This window comes from Hylobates moloch, unplaced genomic scaffold, assembly GCF_009828535.3.
Source record: "Hylobates moloch isolate HMO894 unplaced genomic scaffold, HMol_V3 SCAFFOLD_8, whole genome shotgun sequence".
In the NCBI taxonomy this organism is placed as follows: Eukaryota; Metazoa; Chordata; class Mammalia; order Primates; family Hylobatidae; genus Hylobates; species Hylobates moloch.
Genome location: NW_026652283.1, coordinates 64,332,020 through 64,352,820, shown reverse-complemented (window position 1 = coordinate 64,352,820; position 20,801 = coordinate 64,332,020). Strand labels below are relative to the sequence as shown.

Genomic DNA, 20,801 nt, shown 5'->3' with positions numbered 1-20,801 from the left:
GGTGTGGTGTGGTGCTGAAAAAAATGTATATTCTGTTGATTTGGGGTGGAGAGTTCTGTAGATGTCTATTAGGTCCACTTTGTGCAGAGCTGAGTTCAATTCCTGGATATCCTTGTTAACTTTCTGTCTCGTTGATCTGTCTAATGTTGACAGTGGGGTGTTAAAATCTCCCATTATTATTGTGTGGGAGTTTAAGTCCCTTTGTAGGTCACTCAGGACTTGCTTTATGAATCTGGGTGCTCCTGTGTTGGGTGCATATATATTTGTAAGGGTTAGCTCTTCTTGTTGAATTGACCCCTTTACCATTATGTAATGGCCTTCTTTGTCTCTTTTGATCTTTGTTAGTTTAAAGTCTATTTTATCAGAGACTAGGATTGCAACCCCTGCCTTTTTTTTGTTTTCCATTTGCTTGATAGATCTTCCTCCATCCCTTTATTTTGAGTCTATGTGTGTCTCTGCACGTGAGATGGGTTTCCTGAATACAGCACACTGATGGGTCCTGACTCCTTATCCAGTTTGCCAGTCTGTGTCTTTTAATTGGAGCATTTAGCCCATTTACATTTAAAGTTAATATTGTTATGTGTGAATCTGATCCTGTCATTATGATGTTAGTTGGTTATTTTGCTCGTTAGTTGATTCAGTTTCTTCCTAGCTTCGATGGTCTTTACAATTTGGCATGTTTTTGCAGTGGCTGGTACCGGTTGTTCCTTTCCATGTTTAGTGCTTCCTTCAGGAGCTCTTTTAGGGCAGGCCTGGTGGTGACAAAATCACTCAGCGTTTGCTTGTCTGTAAAGTGTTTTATTTCTCCTTCACTTATGAAGCTTAGTTTGGCTGGATATGAAATTCTGGGTTGAAAATTCTTTTCTTTAAGAATGTTGAATATGGGCCCCCACTCTCTTCTGGCTTGTAGAGTTTCTGCCGAGAGATCAGCTGTTAGTCTGATGGGCTTCCCTTTGTGGGTAACACGACCTTTCTCTCTGGCTGCCCTTAACATTTTTTCCTTCATTTCAACTTTGGTGAATCTGACAATTATGTGTTTTGGAGTTGCTCTTCTTGAAGAGTATTTTTGTGGTGTTCTCTGTATTTCCTGAATCTGAATGTTGGCCTGCCTTGCTAGATTGGGGAAGTTCTCCTGGATAATATCTTGCAGAGTGTTTTCCAATTTGGTTCCATTCTCCCCGTCATTTTCAGGTACACCAATCAGACGTAGGTTTGGTCTTTTCACATAGTCCCAAATTTCTTGGAGGCTTTGTTCATTTCTTTTTATTCTTTTTTCTCTAAACTTCCCTTCTCGCTTCATTTCATTCATTTCATCTTCCATCAGCGGTACCCTTTCTTCCAGTTGATCGCATCTGCCACCGAGGCTTCTGCAGTCTTCATGTAGTTCTTGATACTTGGCTTTCAGCTCCATCAGCTCCTTTAAGCCCTTCTCTCCGTTGGTTATTCTAGTTATCCATTTGTCTAATTTTTTTTTCAAAGCTTTTAACTTCTTTGCTATTGTTTTGAATTTCCTCCCATAGCTCGGAGTAGTTTGATCCTCTGAAGCCTTCTTCTTTCAATTCGTCAAAGTCCTCCTCCGTCCAGCTTTGTTCCATTGCTGGTGAGGAACTGCGTTCCTTTGGAGTAGGAGAGGTGTTCTGCTTTTTAGAGTTTCCAGTTTTTCTGCTCTGTTTTTTCCCCATCTTTGTGGTTTTATCTACTTTTGGTCTTTGATGATGGTGATGTACAGATGGGTTTTTGGTGTGGATATCCTTTCTGTTTGTTAGTTTTCCTTCTACCAGACAGGACCCTCAGCTGCAGGTCTGTTGGAGTTTACTAGAGGTCCACTCCAGACCCTGTTTGGCTGGGTGTCAGCAGAGGTGGCTGCAGAACAGTGGATTTTTGTGAGACCACAAATTCAGCTGTCTGATAGTTCCTCTGGAAGTTTTGTCTCAGAGGAGTACCCGGCCGAGTGAGGTGTCAGTCTGTCCCTACTGGGGGGTGCCTCCCAGTTAGGCTGCTCGGGGGTGAGGGACCCACTTCAGGAGGCAGTCTGTCCGTTCTCAGATCTCCAGCTGCGTGCTAAGAGAACCACTACTCTCCTCAAAGCTGTCAGTCAGACAGGGACATTTAAGACTACAGAGGTTCCTGCTGAATTTTTATTTGTCTGTGCCCTGCCCCCAGAGGTGGAGCCTACAGAGGCAGGCAGGCCTCCTTGAGCTGTGGTGGGCTCCACCCAGTTGGAGCTTCCTCGCTGCTTTTTTTACCTAAGCAAGCCTGGGCAATGGCGGGCGCCCCTCCCCCAGCCTCACTGCTGCCTTGCAGTTTGATCTCAGACTGCTGTGCTAGCAATCAGGGAGACTCTGTGGGCATAGGACCCTCCGAGCCAGGTGCGGGACACAATCTCCTGGTGTGCCGTTTTCCAGGACCGTTGGAAAAGCGCAGTATTAGGGTGGGACTGACCGGATTTTCCAGGTGCAGTCTGTTACCCCTTTCTTTGACTAGGAAAGGGAACTCCCTGACCCCTTGCGCTTCCCGAGTGAGGCAATGCCTCGCCCTGCTTTGGCTCGTGCATAGTGCGCTTCACCGACTGTCCTGCACCCACTGTTTGGCACTCCCTAGTGAGACGAAACCGGTACCTCAAACAGAAACGCAGAAATCACCCGTCTTCTGTGTCGCTCAGGCTGGGAGCTGTAGACAGGAGCTGTTCCTATTCGGCCATCTTGGCTCCACCCCCGCCATTCACATTTCTAATACCCAGAAAGGTATTTTTTTTTAATACATAATCATTAGGTATAGTCATAATAATCCTAGGCCGAGTCTAGAGATTCAGATAGAAATATGCACACAAACCATCACATTCCTTGTGCTGTTCCCCTTGAAGATCTGCCAGTTGATCTGGTTGGAACTGTAAGCTACATAGAACTCTGTGGTATAGCAGGACTTCAGGTAGTGTTTGGCACCTTGGGTCTGGATCCCTGTGATTATGACTTCCTTTTGCATGTCCACCTGCAATATAGTAAAGCCAGTAAACAGAACTGTCCTTGTCAACAAGTCACACACTGCCTAAATTCATTATACAATCAGCTTTCTTCAGAACTAAAGAGCTAGCACATAAGATCTTAGCAAACTGATACAATGACTACATGCAATTCATATTTGGGCACAGAGTACCTAGATTTGAATCCCAATTCAATGACTAATTAGCTGTGTGTTACTTTGGGAAGGTAGGTAGTATCTCTGTGCCTTTTGTTTTTTAATCTATAAAACAAGATATTATTAGAACCAACCTCAGAGGGTTGATTTTAAGGACATAAAGTACTTAAAACAGTGCCTCACACTTAGTACTTGCTATTTCCCCTAACAACATTGCAAGAACAATAACAAGGAATTACTAAATCACTTTCATTTTTATTATTACAATAGCAGTAAATATTATCAGTCTATTAAGACAAACCTGGATCCAAGGTTTAGAGGCAAATTCTGCTGGAAGTTTTTCTACACTCCAAGCATTATAAGATCCACCATTGTTTAATCTTGCTAATCTGGGCTCCCAGTAGCCTAAACTCAAGGGAAGAAAAAGATTTATTCTGAATTTTTTGAAAACTCAGCAATTTCTCAAGTGAGTTTAATCCAGTGGAAAACCAGATCCTTGGAGGACCTGTGTTGTAGTCAGGAGTCTAGGCATGGGCCTCATCTACTAAGCCAGTCCTTGATGATGAAATCTGGGCTTCAGGTCTGTGTTTGGTCAACTGCCAACCACCACCTATCCCCTTTCTTGCACACAGGTCATGTTTGATTTTTTCTGTTGTGTTGATATTCCTAATGCTGAATGTGCCTGCCCAACAGGAAGACATGGAAGGGTATATGGGAGCCTCATCATCTTCTTGATCATGACCTCTTGATCTTGGGAAGGGCTTTGAGGCAGTGTGAGAAAACTTTGGAGGAGTTCCTGACACATAGTGGAGGTTCAACAAAGTTTTCTGAATATATGAATGGTTGCCACAGGCAAAGGACCATATTAATAGGGACTATAATGCCTGGCTGATAAGACCCTGTGAATCTGGCTGAAATACTACATGCGTGGTCAAACCCAGAAAAGGTGACTGAGGAGAGTTTTGGAAATGGGCACGTGGTCATAAGAGTAAGCTATCTGATGCTTGCCAAATCCCTGCAGAGAGGCTGGGCTTTTTATGTAGAGAAATCAATGACCCCCAGCTATCGGTTTTTCCTGGAAAAGACTCTTTGGGATCATTATACACCAGAAGAGGTGGCAGTGTTAAGAGCACACTAAGAGGCCTTTAGCTCCCGCCATAGTGTTCCTTCCTTTACCATATATGTACCCCAAATGGAGCTGCTTCACTACATTGTAGTAGAGAAAAGCATAAAGAGAAAAACTGATTCATAGACAGAATTGTCATGTATGGTTTCATAGGCTGCATGTTGCACAATTTTAGGGGGTACCATTCACAGACCGTGGTGCTACAACTTACCCAGAAACTCTGAAGCCTTGATCTGTGAATCAGATATGATACCAGTGCTTAGTCCCATTGGCATCCTACAGTCTATGAAAAACAGAAAAAAATGAATAATTTTTGCTTAGAAAATATATATAATAAAGTAAAACTCCATGGTTAGGGATTATGTTTCTGACAGGTCAGTAATTAGATATTTTTACCTACCTTGTGTGGCCCTGACTTAAATATATCTGATTATAAAATGGTAAATGCACTGACAAGACTGGTGCTTTAATAGATATAGTGGCATCCTAGAAGAAAGCAACTGAAATCCTGAAATATAATCATTTTTTAAACTGATTTTCTTCCGCTTTTATCTTAAATTATGCTATTTTACAACATTAGGTACTATCCACAGCCAGGTGCAGTGGCTCATGCCTGTAATCCTAGCATTCTGGGAGGCCAACGGGGGAGGATTACTTGAGGCCAGGAGTTTGACACCATCTTGGGCAACCTCTTCTCTACAAAAAAATAAAAATACAAAATATAAAAATATGAAAAAAAAGTTCTAGCCCTCATGAGACTATGTTCTCAAAAGTTGACCTCAAAGTTACAAGGTTATTTATATCTTGATCAAGAAAGGGATACCAGCCACTGTGCTACGTGGATGTTGGCACAGTGCTTCATACTCAACAGTGCTTAGTAATGGCTTAAAGAATGGATGAACAGATGGACAGAAGAAAACTGTGTTTCCTGAATGCTGAAATGTCAAGTTTAGTAACTCAGTCATTGTTAAATTCCTGTGACCTTTTCCCTCCTCAACTCTTGGAAGCTGGAAAATTTCTTATATGCACTTGCCCATGGATCACAAATCATGAAGAAGGATGCTTTACGCAGGTTTCCCAATTGAGAGGAATGCTTTTGATCTGACTGATGTGTTTTCAATGCAATCAGACCATGGGCCGGAATAAAAGCAACTATGGCTACAAATTATGCCTTTGTCACATCAGAGTTCTTAGAGTTGAATATTTCCAATCTACAAGTTGGTAATATTCTAGTAATAGGCACTCTCCTGCTAAACTAAATATCACATGGCTCTTGTGATACCTCTGTCCATGATAAGAAATGGTGTTTGCATCCCTGCTCTCTGGTTTTCTCCAACCTCTGTGTTTAGGAGCCACCAGCCAGGTTTTGATGCCTTCATTTCAAGAGTTTTAAATGAACCTAAAATAAAAAGAACAACATTACATTTGCAAAAATTAACAAGTAAATATTGTGGTTGTTAGTTCTCTAAGAATCCTAAAATTCCTGCTTCACAAGAGACTTTCAAATAGAATTTAACCATTTTTCTTTAGGTAGGACTAAAAGTATAACAGATAAAAACAAAACAATAACAACACACACAGAGAGATAACTAAAAATTTTTAAATCTCCACCACTCCTCACTAGAAGAAACTTTCACTTATCTAAATATAATGTTACAAATTAACTCACATACAATACAGCTTCACAGTCCTAATTATCAAAGTGACCTCGAGTTACATCATTGGGCTTCAAAAATATCATACGTGTTTCCTTTCTCTCTCTTCATTTTGCTTTTTTCTCTTTTTTATATAAGAAAATAAAAATAAAACCTTCTTCCTCCATGTTTTCAAATTTTCCATAAAGCTTACATATTTGAATAGAGATTTACATAAATTTTTGAGAAAAAACACTGAAAGAATGAGATTTCTAAAACCTCTGGCTATGCATTCTGGTATTTAACATTACCCCCCTGGCAGTTAATATTTAAATTCTTTTGACTATAATTTATGACTGTTTCCCAGATTGTGGGTAAAAATGAATAGATATGGTTATCTTCCTCAAACACACTGAAAAAGATCTCCAGTTTTCCTTTCTCCAATGCAGGTATTTAGGTTTGCAGATTTAGAGACACCAGCCAATCCTAGCTTCTCAATCTGTCTGCAGGCTGATGGGAAGGATGACTGATCTAATACTTGATGAAAAGATGAGTAAATTTGACTGAATCTCTTCTGTCTCTGATTTTAATACAATATATTATCTATTGATTAATTATTGTATTAATTAATATGATATTAATATAATACAATTAATACTCTCTAGACGTATTAGTGAGTTACTGGCATGTGAAAAACCAACAAGAACCCTCTTTTTTTCCCTGCTTTTAATCAAACCAGTCCGTTTGGACTTCTGTGCCTGCATCTGAAGCAGATTCACACAATGTCACCCAAAGTGCTGTCGAGGGGCTGCCTTCACTAAATCCTCAGGGAGCATGTGTTAGGTTGGTGCAAACTGTAATTGTGGTTTTTGCCATTACTTTTAATAGAAGACAAAATAGAAGGAAGGCTGCTTGTTAAAAATACAGACTCCTGGGAATTCTGCCCAAAATCTACTTTAAAGTCTCTGAGAACAAAATCCCTCTGCCTTCACATCTGCATTTTAACTGACTTCCGAGGTTTTTATACTGCTGCACAAGTAGATACACTTACAAACAACTCATTGGCACAGAAACATCCCTTCTGTATAATTGTAGATTGTTTAAATCTACATTTATCTTTATTTTGCACATGAAAAGTTCTAAATACCTTTGTTCTTTAACTTTTATAATTATTCTTTAAAAATGTTTTCCTCTTCAAACAGTCTATAAGTCAGTTTAAAAATATGATTCCTGGAGTCACTTGCCCAAAGATATTAGGGTGATAGAGCCTAGAGGAGGAGCAGAACTGAAGAATCTGGAAACCCTCCCAGCAGAGATAGCTGTAGCTGCCTGAGCCCTGTGGGATTCATTTTTTCATCTGCTTAAGACCTCATCTGTATGACACACAGTGGCTTGGGAGAAACTGCATGTTATGTAGCAACTGAGTTGGGTCACACATTTAGCCTATGTGGTGCTGCAAATAGTTCATAAATTAGGTGACATTTTTGTACTCCGTATATACTTTGGGTCTATGGGTTTGCCTAGGCTCTATGCCAGAACCCTGTGTTCTGACCCCTTAGGAAGTATATGCACAAGGAAGAAATGAGAAGGAGTTACAGATTGCCTTTTCCCTGTATTTCTTAGCAGGGACCTCTTTCCATTACCCAATCTTTACCAGGCAGAAGGGGCCAGACCCCTAACTGGTGCTGTTTATTGCCATTTTCCAGCAAGGTCTGGCCGTGAAAGTGAACCACGTGAATGTCTTGGGAGCCACCTATGTTCAGCAGGTGTAACCTCACCCACTCTTGCTCGTACATTCTCAGGCCAGGCAAGCTGTAGATCATCCCATTAATGGCTGAAAGGACAAAGAGTTGAAATCAATTAAAAATCTGTTGACACAGAGAGGGCGACTGGTAAGGAAATATGGGACAACCCACTCAACACCCATATTCCTCATGATTCTGCATTCCCAGGCCTACCTAGCCATAGAAAGGGCCCTCTTATATGTCATATTAGTGAGAGGCTGAAGCAGAACCACTAGTCCTTCTCATATCATTCACACCAGCCTACAGCAGAAGGCGGGGGGAACTCCCTTTCCAAGCAGTTTATCACTCTTTTCCTCAGATTTTACAGTTCTGTGCTTTACCCATGTATCCTTTCCATTAAGTCTTTATTTTCCTTAACTACAAAAGATAAACATAAATATGGGCAGACAAAGTAAACTCCAGGGATTAGAGTCAGCAAGGAGATATGCAGCATGTCACCTTAAGGCCTTCTAAATTCAGAGAAAGTTTCAGGCAAATTAGGAAGTCTAGGAGTTTATAAAATTAGGAGTTTATCGTTGGTGTATCCAGCAACCATAGCAAGTCATGTTTATTCTCTCATTGGTATGATAACTCCTCTGCCCACTTCTCAGATTAGATATCTAGGGTTCTCAGGCTTTATCTACTCTCCACATAGTAAAATATGTAGATTTTTTAAAAAGTTCCTGAGAAACTTGATCACCTTAAAAATGTAACACAAAATTTTAAAGATAAAGTTTAGTGTTACCAAACATTTAACTGAAACCAAAGTGAGGGAAGTGCTTTATTTCCTCCTTCTTAAGTTAGAGGAACTGCCGTGAAATTTCAGAAACCAGGCAAGTGAATTTTTGGAGAGGGACGGGTTGAGATAATTTGGGCATCCTTAAAATTATATCAGGCGTGAGAACACCTATCTACATATTCATAACGCAAGCTCGTACCTTTCTCATCTCAGTTTCTGTTTCATTTACTAGCTTACAGGGCAAATTTCCGAGTGAATTTCCAAGTAGGCACACTCTTCCCAGTGTGACCACCCAAATGCTCTCTTGCCACTATTCTCCCATTACCTGGGTACCTAGTTTCTATCTCATTTGTTCTCCTATGCTTTGGGTGCCACCTGGTAGCTGCTGAGAGCTAAAACTGTTAGAATCATTCTTATTTTAGAAAAGACACACAGGTGATCATTTCTTTTATATAAACACTTGTGCCTTTAGAGATCCAGAAACAAGCTTATTAACTTTAAATTGCAGAACAATGTTAATTCCTTTTCAATGTATGTTACCAGCTGAAGCACGCTGGCTTTTTGTTGTTGTGGTTTTCTGTTGGTTTGTTTTGCAGCAGCTTCTCTGCGCTTTCAGACTTTCTCTTTTTGCCTCCCCACAGTGTCACCTGCCAGATTACATCAGCCCTCTGGAATGTTAAGGAACCGGTTTTAGTTGTAGCTCTGCTGTCTCAGAAGCATCTCAAGTCTAATCTTGTGAAGATCTAAGGGCAGGAATCACTGTGACCCAGTGTGATTTAATTAGGAGATTAGATCAAAGTCAGAGGAAAATACCGTGAAACTCATGGGATTTTTTCATTTCTGAGGATGTGAGTCTCCAAGAACTTCGGGACTTCTTTTCATAGTACCAGCTCTTCTTTTCATCAAAGGTCATAAATAGTAAGACAAATTCTCTCATGTCCACAGGCATGTTGCTGTCCTTATGTAGTATTCCTTTTTGGCAGATTAGAAGGGGACCTATCAAGCCTGAGTGAATATCTTTTTCCTGGAAAAAGAGAGTAAATTGTATTGTCTCTTTCTCAGGAATGTCCTTGCTCTTCTGATAATCGTTCATCATATACAAAAGGAAACTTTCCGATAGGCTCTGAATTTGAAGATGAAGATTATAAATGAATGGCATAATAAGCCTGGATGTTTATCACCTAATTCTGTTGTATTCATAATACTCCTTCCTCTGGTTGATCTTTATCCCAGTAACAATGATGATAATAATAAATTGATAATATAAGGGATACTATTTATTGAGAATCTATTACTATATTAAATGATTTGCCTGCAATCTCCCACTTAATCCTGACAACTATCTTATATGGTAAATATAAATTCATTCATTGAACAAGTATTTACCAAGTGCTTACCATGCACTATGTACTGTTATCTCATTTTTAACTTCTGATACCAGGCTAAGAGAGGTCAAGGAATTTCCTAGGATTATGCATTAAGTGACAGGGTAAAAATTCAAATCTGAGTCTGTGCTCTTTCCACTATGCCTGAAATGAAGGAGTTGTTTCTCTTTTTAATTAACAGATAAAATTGTATGCATATACTGTGTACGACATATTGTTTTGAAGTATATATACGTTGCAGAATGATAGATAAAGGAGTCTTGACTTTGCAGTTCTTTTCACAAAGAAAGAGCAGAACATAGCTAATACTTGTTTCAAGAAAATTTCAAATAAATGCCATCTTCTGTGAATGTAGGCATTCTAATTCATAGCCGATCATTCAAGTAATCTTCCCTCCTCTCCACTGAATAAATGTTTCTCTCTCTGTCATCTGAAGAGCTGCATGGAGAGTCCCTGGTTATGATAAATGTAGACTGTTAACCACACCCTTATGCATTCCTCATGAAAAGCGAGACAGACGTTTAACAAGAAATAACCCCAACTCTTCCATTTGGTGGACTCAAGATTACGAGGTTAGGGGAATGAGAAAAACTTTCAATGAAAGTACCTACTGGGTTCACAGCTGAGTAGTAGGCCCAAGCCCGACAGGCAGAGCCAGGACTTTCTGGCCCTGATCGCTCAGTGGCATGCCATACGTAGGTATAACTGCTATTTGGCTGAACAGCATTATCTTCCTTAAACCATTCAGGAGAGTCATCTTCATAAGTCTTTCCCTCTGATGATTTTTCATAGGAAAGTCCATGGGCATGTAGAGAATATGGTCTGGATGCTAAATTTTTAAAACGAACCTAGAAAAAGGAATGATCCACAAATGTACTTAAGCTTAACAAAAATCTAAACCACAAAAATGTCAGCATTATAGGTCAAAATGGCTGGTTATAAAATCAGAGCTAAGATATAAGGTACAAAATAACTTATGTATATTATTTCATTTAATTTTCACAACCATCCTGTGAGATATGGCCCAAGTAGTTTTCTCCAGAAATACCAAAACATATTTGTTCTTAGGCTCAAGGCTACAGTACTGACATTATCTACTAATGAAATGAGAGTGATAGGTAGTGGAGATGTGAAGATGAAAGAAGCTTGATTCTTGTTCATAAGAAGCTTTTAAGCTACTGGTGAAGACAGACATGCACATGGGCAACCACACTACAAATGTGGAGACAACAGGTACTATATACAAAGTCTAAGTGGGTTCAGATGACAATGCCCTGGAGGAACAATTTGGTTGAATATTTAGGAGCAGCTGGAAGAATTAAGGTAAGTTTCTTAGAGGAATGGAATTGGCCATCATAGAATGAACAGGAGCTAGAAAGACATTTCAGACCCTCAGAAGGGCAGAAAGATGCCTATGAGCAGGGGAGTAGAGGAAGAATTTGGGGAATAGCAAGGATCTGGGTGGAACTGGGCTGTGAAATGCACAGGGACAGGTGGAACCTGGTGAGAAATGAGGCTGGAAAAGGACCAGGTTGGGGCCAGATGGTAAAGGACTTAAATGCCATATGGGAAGTCTTCACACCCCAGCAGTCAGACCCATGAAGCTCCTCCCAGCCCTTCTATAACTTCTAGTGATTAAAGACCCCATAATTGTCTGTTCCTTATTTTATTCTACAAAGCCAGCATCACCCTAATAACAAAACCTGGCAAAGACACAATGAATAGTGAAAACTACCGGCCAATATCTCTGATGTACATAGACACAAAAATCTTCAACAAAATACTGGCAAACCAAATCCAGCAGCAAATTAAAAATTAATTCATCACAATCACATAGGCTTCATTCCTAGGATGCAAAGTGGCTCAACATATTCAAATCAATAAATGTGATTCACCACATAAACCGAATTAAAAACAAAAACAGTATCATCATCTCAATAAACGTGGAAAAAGCTTTTGATAAAACCTAACATCCCTTCACGATAAAAACCCTCAACAAACTAGGCATTGAAGGAACATACTTCAAAATAATAGGAGCCATCTATGACAAACCTACAGCCAACATCACACTGAATGAGCAAAAGCTGAAAGCCTTCCCTGTGAGAACTGGAACAAGACATGGATGCCCACTCTCATCACTCTTATTCAACATAGTATTGGAAATTCTAGTCACAGCAATCAAGCAAGAGAAAGAAATAAAAGGCAACCAAAGAAGAAAAGAAGTTAAACCATCTCTCTTCATTGGTAATATGATTCTGTACCTAGAAAACCCTAAAGACTCCATGAAAAGGCTCCAGGAACTGATAAATGACTTCAGTAAAGTTTCAGGATGCAAGATTAATATACAAAATCAATTATACAAAATACAATGTACAAATGTATAAAATAGCATTTCTATACATCAGTAATGTTCAAACTGAGAGCGAAATCAAGAACGCAATCCCATTAAACATAGCCACACACACACACATACAAAATACCTAGGAAAACATCTAACCAAAGAGGTGAAAGATCTCTATAAGGAGAATTACAAAACACTGACAAAAGAAATCATAGATGACACAAACAAATGGAAAAACATTCTATGCTTATGTATTGGAAGAATCAGTATTGTTAAAATAGCCATTGTGCCCAAAGCAATCTACAGATTCAACACTATTTTTTAACGAACTACTGGAATCATTTTCCTCAGGATTAGACAAAGCTATTCTAAAATTCATATGGAATCAAAAAAGAGCCTGAATAGCCAAAGCAATCCTAAGCAAAAAGAACAAATCTGGAGGTATCACAGTACCTGACTTGAAACTATACTATAAAGCTACAATAACCAAAATAGCATGGTACTGATACAAAAACAGACACATAGGCCAATGAAACAGAATAAAGAACCCAGAAATAAAGCCACACACTTACAAACACCTGAACTTTGACAAAGTCAACAACAACAACAACAACAAAAACAAAAACAAGGGGAAAGGGACTCGTATTTAATAAATGGTGCTGGAATAGCTAGCTACCCATATGTGGAAGAATGAAACTGGACCCTAATGAATCCAGTGAAACTGGATTCATCATATACAAAAATTAACTCAAGATGGATTAAAGATTTAAATGTGAGACCTCAAACTATAAGAATCCTAGAAGAAAAACCTAGGAAACACCATTCTGGATATCAGCCTTGGGAAAGAATTTATGACTAATTCCTCAAAAGCATTTCAACAAAAGCAAAAATTGACAAATTAAACTAAAGAGCTTCTGCTCAGCAAAAGAAGCTATCTACAGAGTGAAAAGACACAGAATAGAAAAAATATTCACAAAGTATGTATCTGACAAAGGTCTAATATCCAGAAACTATAAGATAGTTAAACAGTTGAACAAGTGAAATACAAATAACCCCATTAAAAAGTGAGCAAAAGACATGAACAGATACTTCTCAAAAGAAGACATACAAATAGCCAACAAACGTGAAAAAAATGCTCAACATCACTAATTATCAGAGAAATGCAAATCAATACCACAGTGAAATACCGTCTCACACCAGTCAGAATGGCTATTAGTACAAAGTCAAAAAATAGATGCTGGTGAGGCTGTGGAGAAAAGGGAATGCTTATACACTGCTGCTTAGAATGTAAATTAGCCACTGTGGAAAGAAGTTTGGGGATTTCTCAAAGAACTTAAAACAGAACTACTATTTTAAGGGAGGAGACCACCCCTCATATTGTCTTATGCCCAATTTCTGCCTCCAATGACAGAAGAAGTAAAAACTAAAAGGGAAAAATGAAATCCATAAGCAGACAGCCCGACGCCACACCCTGGGCCTGGTAGTTAAAGATTGACCCCTGACCTAATTGGTTATGTTATCTATAGATTACAGACGTTGTATAGAAAAACACTGTGAAAATCCCTGTCCTGTTCTGTTCCATTCTAATTACCGGTGAATGCTGCCCCCAGTCACGTTACCCCCTCCTTGCTCAATTGATCATGGGTCTCTCACACGGACCCTCTTAGAGTTGTGAGCCCTTAAAAGGGACAGGAATTGCTCACTTGGGGAGCTCGGTTGTTGGAGACATGAGTCTTGCCAAAGCTCCCAGCTGAATAAAGCCCTTCCTTCTTTAACTTGGTGTCTGAGGGGTTTTGTCTGTGGCTTGTCCTGCTACAATTTGACCTAGCAATTCTATTACTGGGTATATAGCCAAAAAAGAAAACAAATTGTTCAGCTGGGCGCAATGGCTCAGGCCTGTAATCCCAGCACTTTGGGAAGCTGAGGCAGGCAGATTGCCTGAGGTCAGGAGTTTGAGACCAGCCTGGCCAACATGGTAAAACCCTGTCTCTACTAAAAATACTAAAATTAGCTGGGCATGGTGGTGGGTGCCTGTAATCCCAGCTACTTGGGAGGCTGAGGCAGGAGAATTGCTTGAACCTGGGAGGCAGAGGTTGCAGCGAGTTGAGATCATACCTCTGTACTCCAGCCTGGGCGACAGAGTGAGACTCCATCTCAAAAAAAAAAAAAAAGAAAATACATTGTTCTACCAAAAAGACACACGTACTAGGATGTTCATTACAGCATTATTCACAGTAGCAAAGACATGGAATCAATCTAGGTGCCCATCAGTGGTGGACTACATAAAGAAAATATGGTACATATACACCATGGAATACTAAGCAGCCGTAACAAAGACTGAAATCACGTCCTTTGCAACAACATGGATGCCAGCTGGAGGCTATTATGCTAAGTGAATTAATGCAGAAACAGAAAACCAAATACCACATGTTCTCACTTATAAGTGGGAGCTAAACATTGGGTCCTCATGAACATAAAGATGGCAATAAACACTGGGGACTACTAGAGGGGGGAAGGAGGGAGATGAGCAAGGGCTGAAAAACTATTGGGTAATATGCACACTACTTGGATGATGGGATCAATTATACCCTAAACATCAGCATCACATAATATACCCAGATAACAAAACTGCACATATGTCCCCGGAATCTAAAATAAAAGTTAAAATTATTTTTAAAATACACAAATAAAGTCATTTTTATCTAGTGAAATCCAGGACTAAAACAAAGATTCAGTATTTGATTTTTTTCCTTTTGCCTAAGGCTCCAGTATGACTCAATGCAACATTGTTACTGATACTGTCTTTATTTACAATTGTGAGGTTTTGTTTATTGTGGCTTTCATGCGTTAATTTTTATTTTTAAATTTTTTAAAAAACTTCAGTTGCTTTAGGGATGCAAGTGGTTTTTGGTTACATGGATGAATTGTATAGTGGTGAAGTCTAGGATTTTAGTGTACCAGTCACCTGAGTAGTATACCCTGTACCCAAGAGGTAGCTTTTCATCCATCCCCCCATTCCCTTTTGAGTCTCCAATGTCCATTATACCAAACTGTCTGCCTTTGCATACCCATAGTTTATCTCCCATTTATAAGTGAGAACATACAGTGTCTGGTTTTTGATTCCTGAGTTACTTCACTTGGAATAAGTTTTTTAAATATTGTGTTAAATTATCATTCATCTTGAAAAAGGATCTCCTAATCATAAGAGAGAATATTGCCTCCCATAGCTTCATGGAAAATTTAGAATAATTAAGATTCTTATATCCCTATGTACTTGTTTACGCTTTTAAAAAGAGTAAATGGTCACTGAAAATGTAGTGAATGCTTACACAGGTATAGTAGATTATATTTTAAAATCTAGAATAGCTTACTTTAGAATCAGGGTTCTTTCTGGGTTTTTGAACGTGAGAGGTTAGCAAAAATGGCGGAAGTAAACTTTGTTATAAAAGCAAGTTATAATCCTGTGTCTGGACACAAGATTTTGAAAGAAATTACCAGAGCTAGGAAGACACTGAAGAAACTTTCTCACTTTTGGAGGGCACGGAGACATCTTTACTTTCCTTACTCATTTTATTTAACTTCATTTTATTTATTTTTTTAGGAAAACACCAGAAGATATTTCTAAATTACTATTACTACTAGCACTACTACTGCCACCACCACCACCACTACTATGAAACCCAATTCAATTGCTCTTGAATATATTAATTTTCTGTGTTAACTTTAGATAGGTTAGCTTTAGATAGAAATTACAGAAAGATTTTCCACAGATTATATAGTTTTCAGCATTTAAAAAAATGAGATCTTTTTTTTTTTTAGTCTCGAAGATTGCCAAATTGCTTGGCAAGGAGTCTTTGAAAAGAAATGTAATTATTCATTAATCCTGGCAAATAAACAAATCACCTATAGCTCTCTTGCCACCTGCACCTTTACAGCCCTCTGGTGCTTGTGGAAATTCCTCCGAAGATCTTAGCAGTGCTCAAAAGACTTACTTGGATAACATCATCCACTTCAGCTCTGATAATAGGACCAAGAATTCCGAGATGCTCTTCATACTCCCCTCGAGGATCACGTTTGGTAAAAGTGCTGTCGAAGTACTTTCGAAAAACTACTTTCTTATATGTGGTTTCTTCTGGAATATCATCAGAGTCTTCAATATCTGTTTCCCTGAAATAATAATACTATTTGTGTAAAAGAAGAAATTAAAGACTGTTGAAAGAATTTAGGAAATTGTCTCTTTCTAAATATAGCATCTAGCATAGAGAAGGTCTTTAATAAATACTTAGTGGATAAATGAGTAAATATATAAGTGGATAAAAACAAAAGCCAGTAAATATCTTTCAATTCCTAACTCAAATATAATTTTATAGGTAAGTCTTCCTATGACCTTTTAGACTAGGTCAAGTCTCTATATCAATTTCTCATATTTCAATAGTATTATGATAGTATATATAGTAAATTCTTGTAGTATTCTTATAATATTTCTATAGTATATATAGTAGATTATATATAATTTATTTGTGAGATTATCTATTAATATCTAACTCTCACTGGGTATAAGTACCATGAGGTCAGCCATTGTGCCTAGTTTGCTCATAGTACTCTCTCCAGTGGTAAGCACATTATCTGGCACACAGCAGGAACTTAATAAATTTTTGTCAAACATATAAATGAATGTACAAATATAATCGTATGTTAACACGCCAAATTTTAAGATCAAAGGCAGACAAAGCCATGTAATTGGACAGTGCCAGAGCTTGGGGCTATCAGGTGACAATGGTCAGATTAATTAGAAGGTCACACTTATGAAAGTCACTGGATGGATGAATGTTTTGTACCCTAAAAGTAGCCACTCTTCTCACATTTGTTTTTTGCTAATGTCCATTATTCTTAAGCTTCTTGACATTGGTATGGACAAAGATTTTTTGGATATGACCTCAAAAGCACAGGCAACAAAAGCAGAAATAGACAAATGGGATTGCCATCAAACTCAAAAGTGTATGCACAGCGAAGGAAATAACAGAGTGAAGAGACAACCTTTGGAATGGGAGAATATTCTTGAAAACCAGATTATCTGATAAGGAATTAATATTAAAAGTATAAGGAACTCAATTCAGCAAAAAACCCAAAAAGCCTGATTAAAAAAATGAGCAAAAGACTTGAATAGACATTTCGTAAAAGAAGACATACAAATGACCAAGAAATATATGAAAAGATGCTCAACATTACTAATAATCAGAGAAATGCAATTTAAAATCACAATGAGGGCTCACCTCACACCATTAGGATGGCTATTATAAAAATGACAAGAGATAAATGTTGGCAAGGATGTGAAGAAAAGGGAACTCTTGTATACTCTTGGTGAGAATGTAAATTAGTACAGCAATTATGGAAAACAGTATGGGAGGTTCCTTTAAAAATTAAAAATAGAATTACCATATGATCCATCAATCCCACTTTTGGGTATATACCCAAAGAAAATGAAATCAGTATGTTGAAGAGATATCTGCTCTCCCACGTTCACTGCAGCATTAGCTACCTTAGCCAAGATAGGGAAGCAACCCAAATGTCTATAAACAAATGAATGGATTTCTTAAATGTGATCTACATAAACAATGAAATACTATTTAGCATTTAAAAAAAATGAAGAAATGTCATTTGTGACAACATGACTGAACCAGGAGGTCGTTATGTTACATAAAATAAGCCAGGCACAGAAAGACAAGTACTGCAGGATCTCACTTACAATGTGGAAACTAAAAACATTGAGCTCATAGAAGCAGAAGGTAGAACAGTGGTTAACAAAGGGATACAGAGGTGGAGCATTGAAAAAATGGTCAAAAGATAAAATTCAGTTAGAAGAAATAAATTTAGAAGATCTGTTGTATAAGACGGTGACTGTAGTTAATAACAACACACCAAATTTTTAACATTGCTGAGTACATTTTAAGTGTTCTAACCACAAAAAAGTATGTGAGGTAATGCATAGGTTAATTAGCTTGATTTAGCCAATTCACAATTTATAAATATATTAAAACATCATGTTTACACCATAAATGTGTATAAAACAACAACAACAACAAACTGTGGTACACCCATATAATGGAATACATGCAATAACCTGATGAATCTCCAGAGAATTATACTGAGTGAAAAAATACCAGTCCCCAAAGGTTACATGTTGCCTGATTCCATTTATGTAATATTCTTGAAATGACAAAATTATAGAAATGGAGATCAGACTACTGGTTGCTAGGGAATAAGAAAGGGGTATGGTGGGAGGAAGGTAGATGTGACTATAAAGGGGTAATGAGAGGGATTTTTATGGTGATGGTAAACATCTGTATCTTGATAGCATCAACGTCAGTGTGCTGGTTGTGATATAGTATTATAGATTTGCAAAATGTTACCCCTGGGAGAAACTGGGTAAAGAATACTCAGGATACCCAAAGGATCTCTCTGTATTATTTCTCTTGACTGTATGTGCATCTATTTTATTTTTATTCCAAAATAAAAAGTTTAATTAAAAATTATAAATAAATAAAGCACATTATTTCCATCTAGCTCATTGGCTCAGTCTAGGACTGAAGCATCTCGAATTCTCCCACTGACTCTTACATTGCCCAAGCCTGTGGAAACAAGCCAAACACTCACCCATCAAACCCATAATATTTGCTAAATACCATGAGTCATCAACAGAGAATCTCCTTCTGCCTTTCTTCTGGTCTACCTCCCCTACTAATCCCATCTTTCCAGACTCTGAGCATAAGATGCAAACTCACAGAACACAAGGCAGTGGGTAAAGCAACTTTGACTGCCATAAAAGTGGGTTGTGAGCCTTGAATGGAATACAAGATTTTGAAGGTGGTTCCATCCCTATTTACTCTGGACAGGCCCTACATCTCACTCCCTCAGGGCCTTGCTTAGAAATACTCAGGTAGCTAGTTGTTCTCATATGGTATTGAGTGCAACATTTACATAGGAAGTCATAGGAAAATGTGTTTTAAACAGAGTTGTAATGTGGAGATGTCAGGCATCAGATTAATGAACTCATTTGCATAAGTCACACCATACATTATGTTTGCCTACTGTAATTACACTTTGGTTTTTTAAGTGATTAGTGTAACAGCTTTAGTAAAAGCTGTGGGCTATATCTAGACAGTTGATGCGCAGTCATCATGCTATATCCCTGAGAATTTGTAGTTGACTAAGCCTTGCTCCTTTCCTCCTCTCTTCTCTTTCTGTATCTTCATCCCAGAACAAAGAGCCCAGTTCAACATGGCTTTCTACCCCTAAGCAAAACTGAATTGTAAATATTCTTTTAAAAAAGCGATTTGGATTTCTTAGAAATTCTGATCTAAACAAGTAAATGCAAAAAGGAGATTTCTACATCATATTTGGGTTTGGATTTGAGGCTAACTTCAATTAAATCATATTGATTGGCATATAGCTATGGATAGGTTGGGCTCTGCCTGGAGCAATAAGAGTCAGTAGAAACATGGGTAGTAAAAGAAGAGGACACAGAAAAAGGCTTAATTACAGAATATTATAGAGTTCTCACAGTGATTGTTCTTATATTGTCCACGGGTCATCTAAGGTAAAGAAGCAATCTTGGAATTGACAAAGGAAATAGAACAGGCCAACTTGCAATAGGGGAACCACACTGTTCTTAGTATAATTTGCCCACAATTATCCCGCTGAATTGTAGTAGCTACTTTTTTCAGCAGTAATGGAAAAATGAGAATGAAAAAGGAGAAAACTGGCCAAACCTTTGTACAAATTCTGAATAATCCCAGGATATTTCTTCAGCAGCAATGTAATAATTTCTTCTGTTTCCATTGTTGCTGCGGAGGTACCATGCTGCGATGTTGTCAGGATTTCTGGAGGAGTTGATATTTGTCCTAACATCAGTTTTGTAGGGGTCATCATAGGGCACATAATCAATTTCAGCATAGTCATCTTCACTGCTCTGGACCTCTTCCTTTGGAATAATCTCAATGTAATCTGTACCATCTTTACTGAGGCCCACTATAACCAGTGGATTAAATTCCTTTGATAGAAAAGTATCATTGAGAGTAGGAGATGAAGGAGATGGCATCTGACCAAGGTCTGGATAAGGAAAAGTCTCATTAAATTCTGGAAGAAGCAATGACTGATTAGATCCAGAAGGGTAGAATATCTGATCAAGGTCTGGAGGAGGTGATACCTGGCTGAGATCAGGGAGAAGGGTGGTGTCACTGATGTCTGGTGAGAGAGTCACCTGGCTGAGGTCTGGGGAAAGGGACATCTGACCAAAGTCTGGGGAAAGGTCTGTCTCACCAAGGTCTGGAGAAAGTGTCATCTGGTCGAGGTCTGGGGTAAGGGGAATTTGACTGAGATCGGCAAAGAGGGGCATCTCACTGAGGTCTGGGGAAAGTTTTGTCTGACTGAGTTCTGGAGAGAGGTTTGTCTGGCTGAAGTCTAGAGAAAGGGTTGTATGGCTGAAGTCTGGAGAAATGGGCATCTGACCGAGGGCTGGGGAAAGGTTTGTCTGACTGAGTTCTGGAGAGAGAGTCGTATGGCTGAGTTCTGGAGAGAGGTTTGTCTGGCTGAGGTCTAAAGAAAGGATTGTGTGGCTGAGGTCTGGAGAAAGGGTTGTGTGGCTGAGGTCTGGAGAA

The 20,801-nt window shown here is 38.6% G+C and overlaps 1 protein-coding gene across 1 annotated transcript in view; it reads right to left on the bottom strand.

Annotated features, from left to right (window-relative positions):
* F5 (coagulation factor V) overlaps positions 1 to 20,801 on the bottom strand; it is a 92,096-nt gene that overhangs the window by 14,282 nt on the left and 57,013 nt on the right. The window contains 9 exon segments of the mRNA XM_032161045.2: positions 2,833 to 2,988; positions 3,437 to 3,540; positions 4,473 to 4,544; positions 5,544 to 5,660; positions 7,550 to 7,729; positions 9,232 to 9,442; positions 10,415 to 10,651; positions 16,137 to 16,311; positions 19,914 to 20,801. The exon segment at positions 19,914 to 20,801 is cut by the window's right edge and continues 10 nt beyond it. Coding sequence (XP_032016936.1) covers positions 2,833 to 2,988; positions 3,437 to 3,540; positions 4,473 to 4,544; positions 5,544 to 5,660; positions 7,550 to 7,729; positions 9,232 to 9,442; positions 10,415 to 10,651; positions 16,137 to 16,311; positions 19,914 to 20,801 — 2,140 coding nt within the window.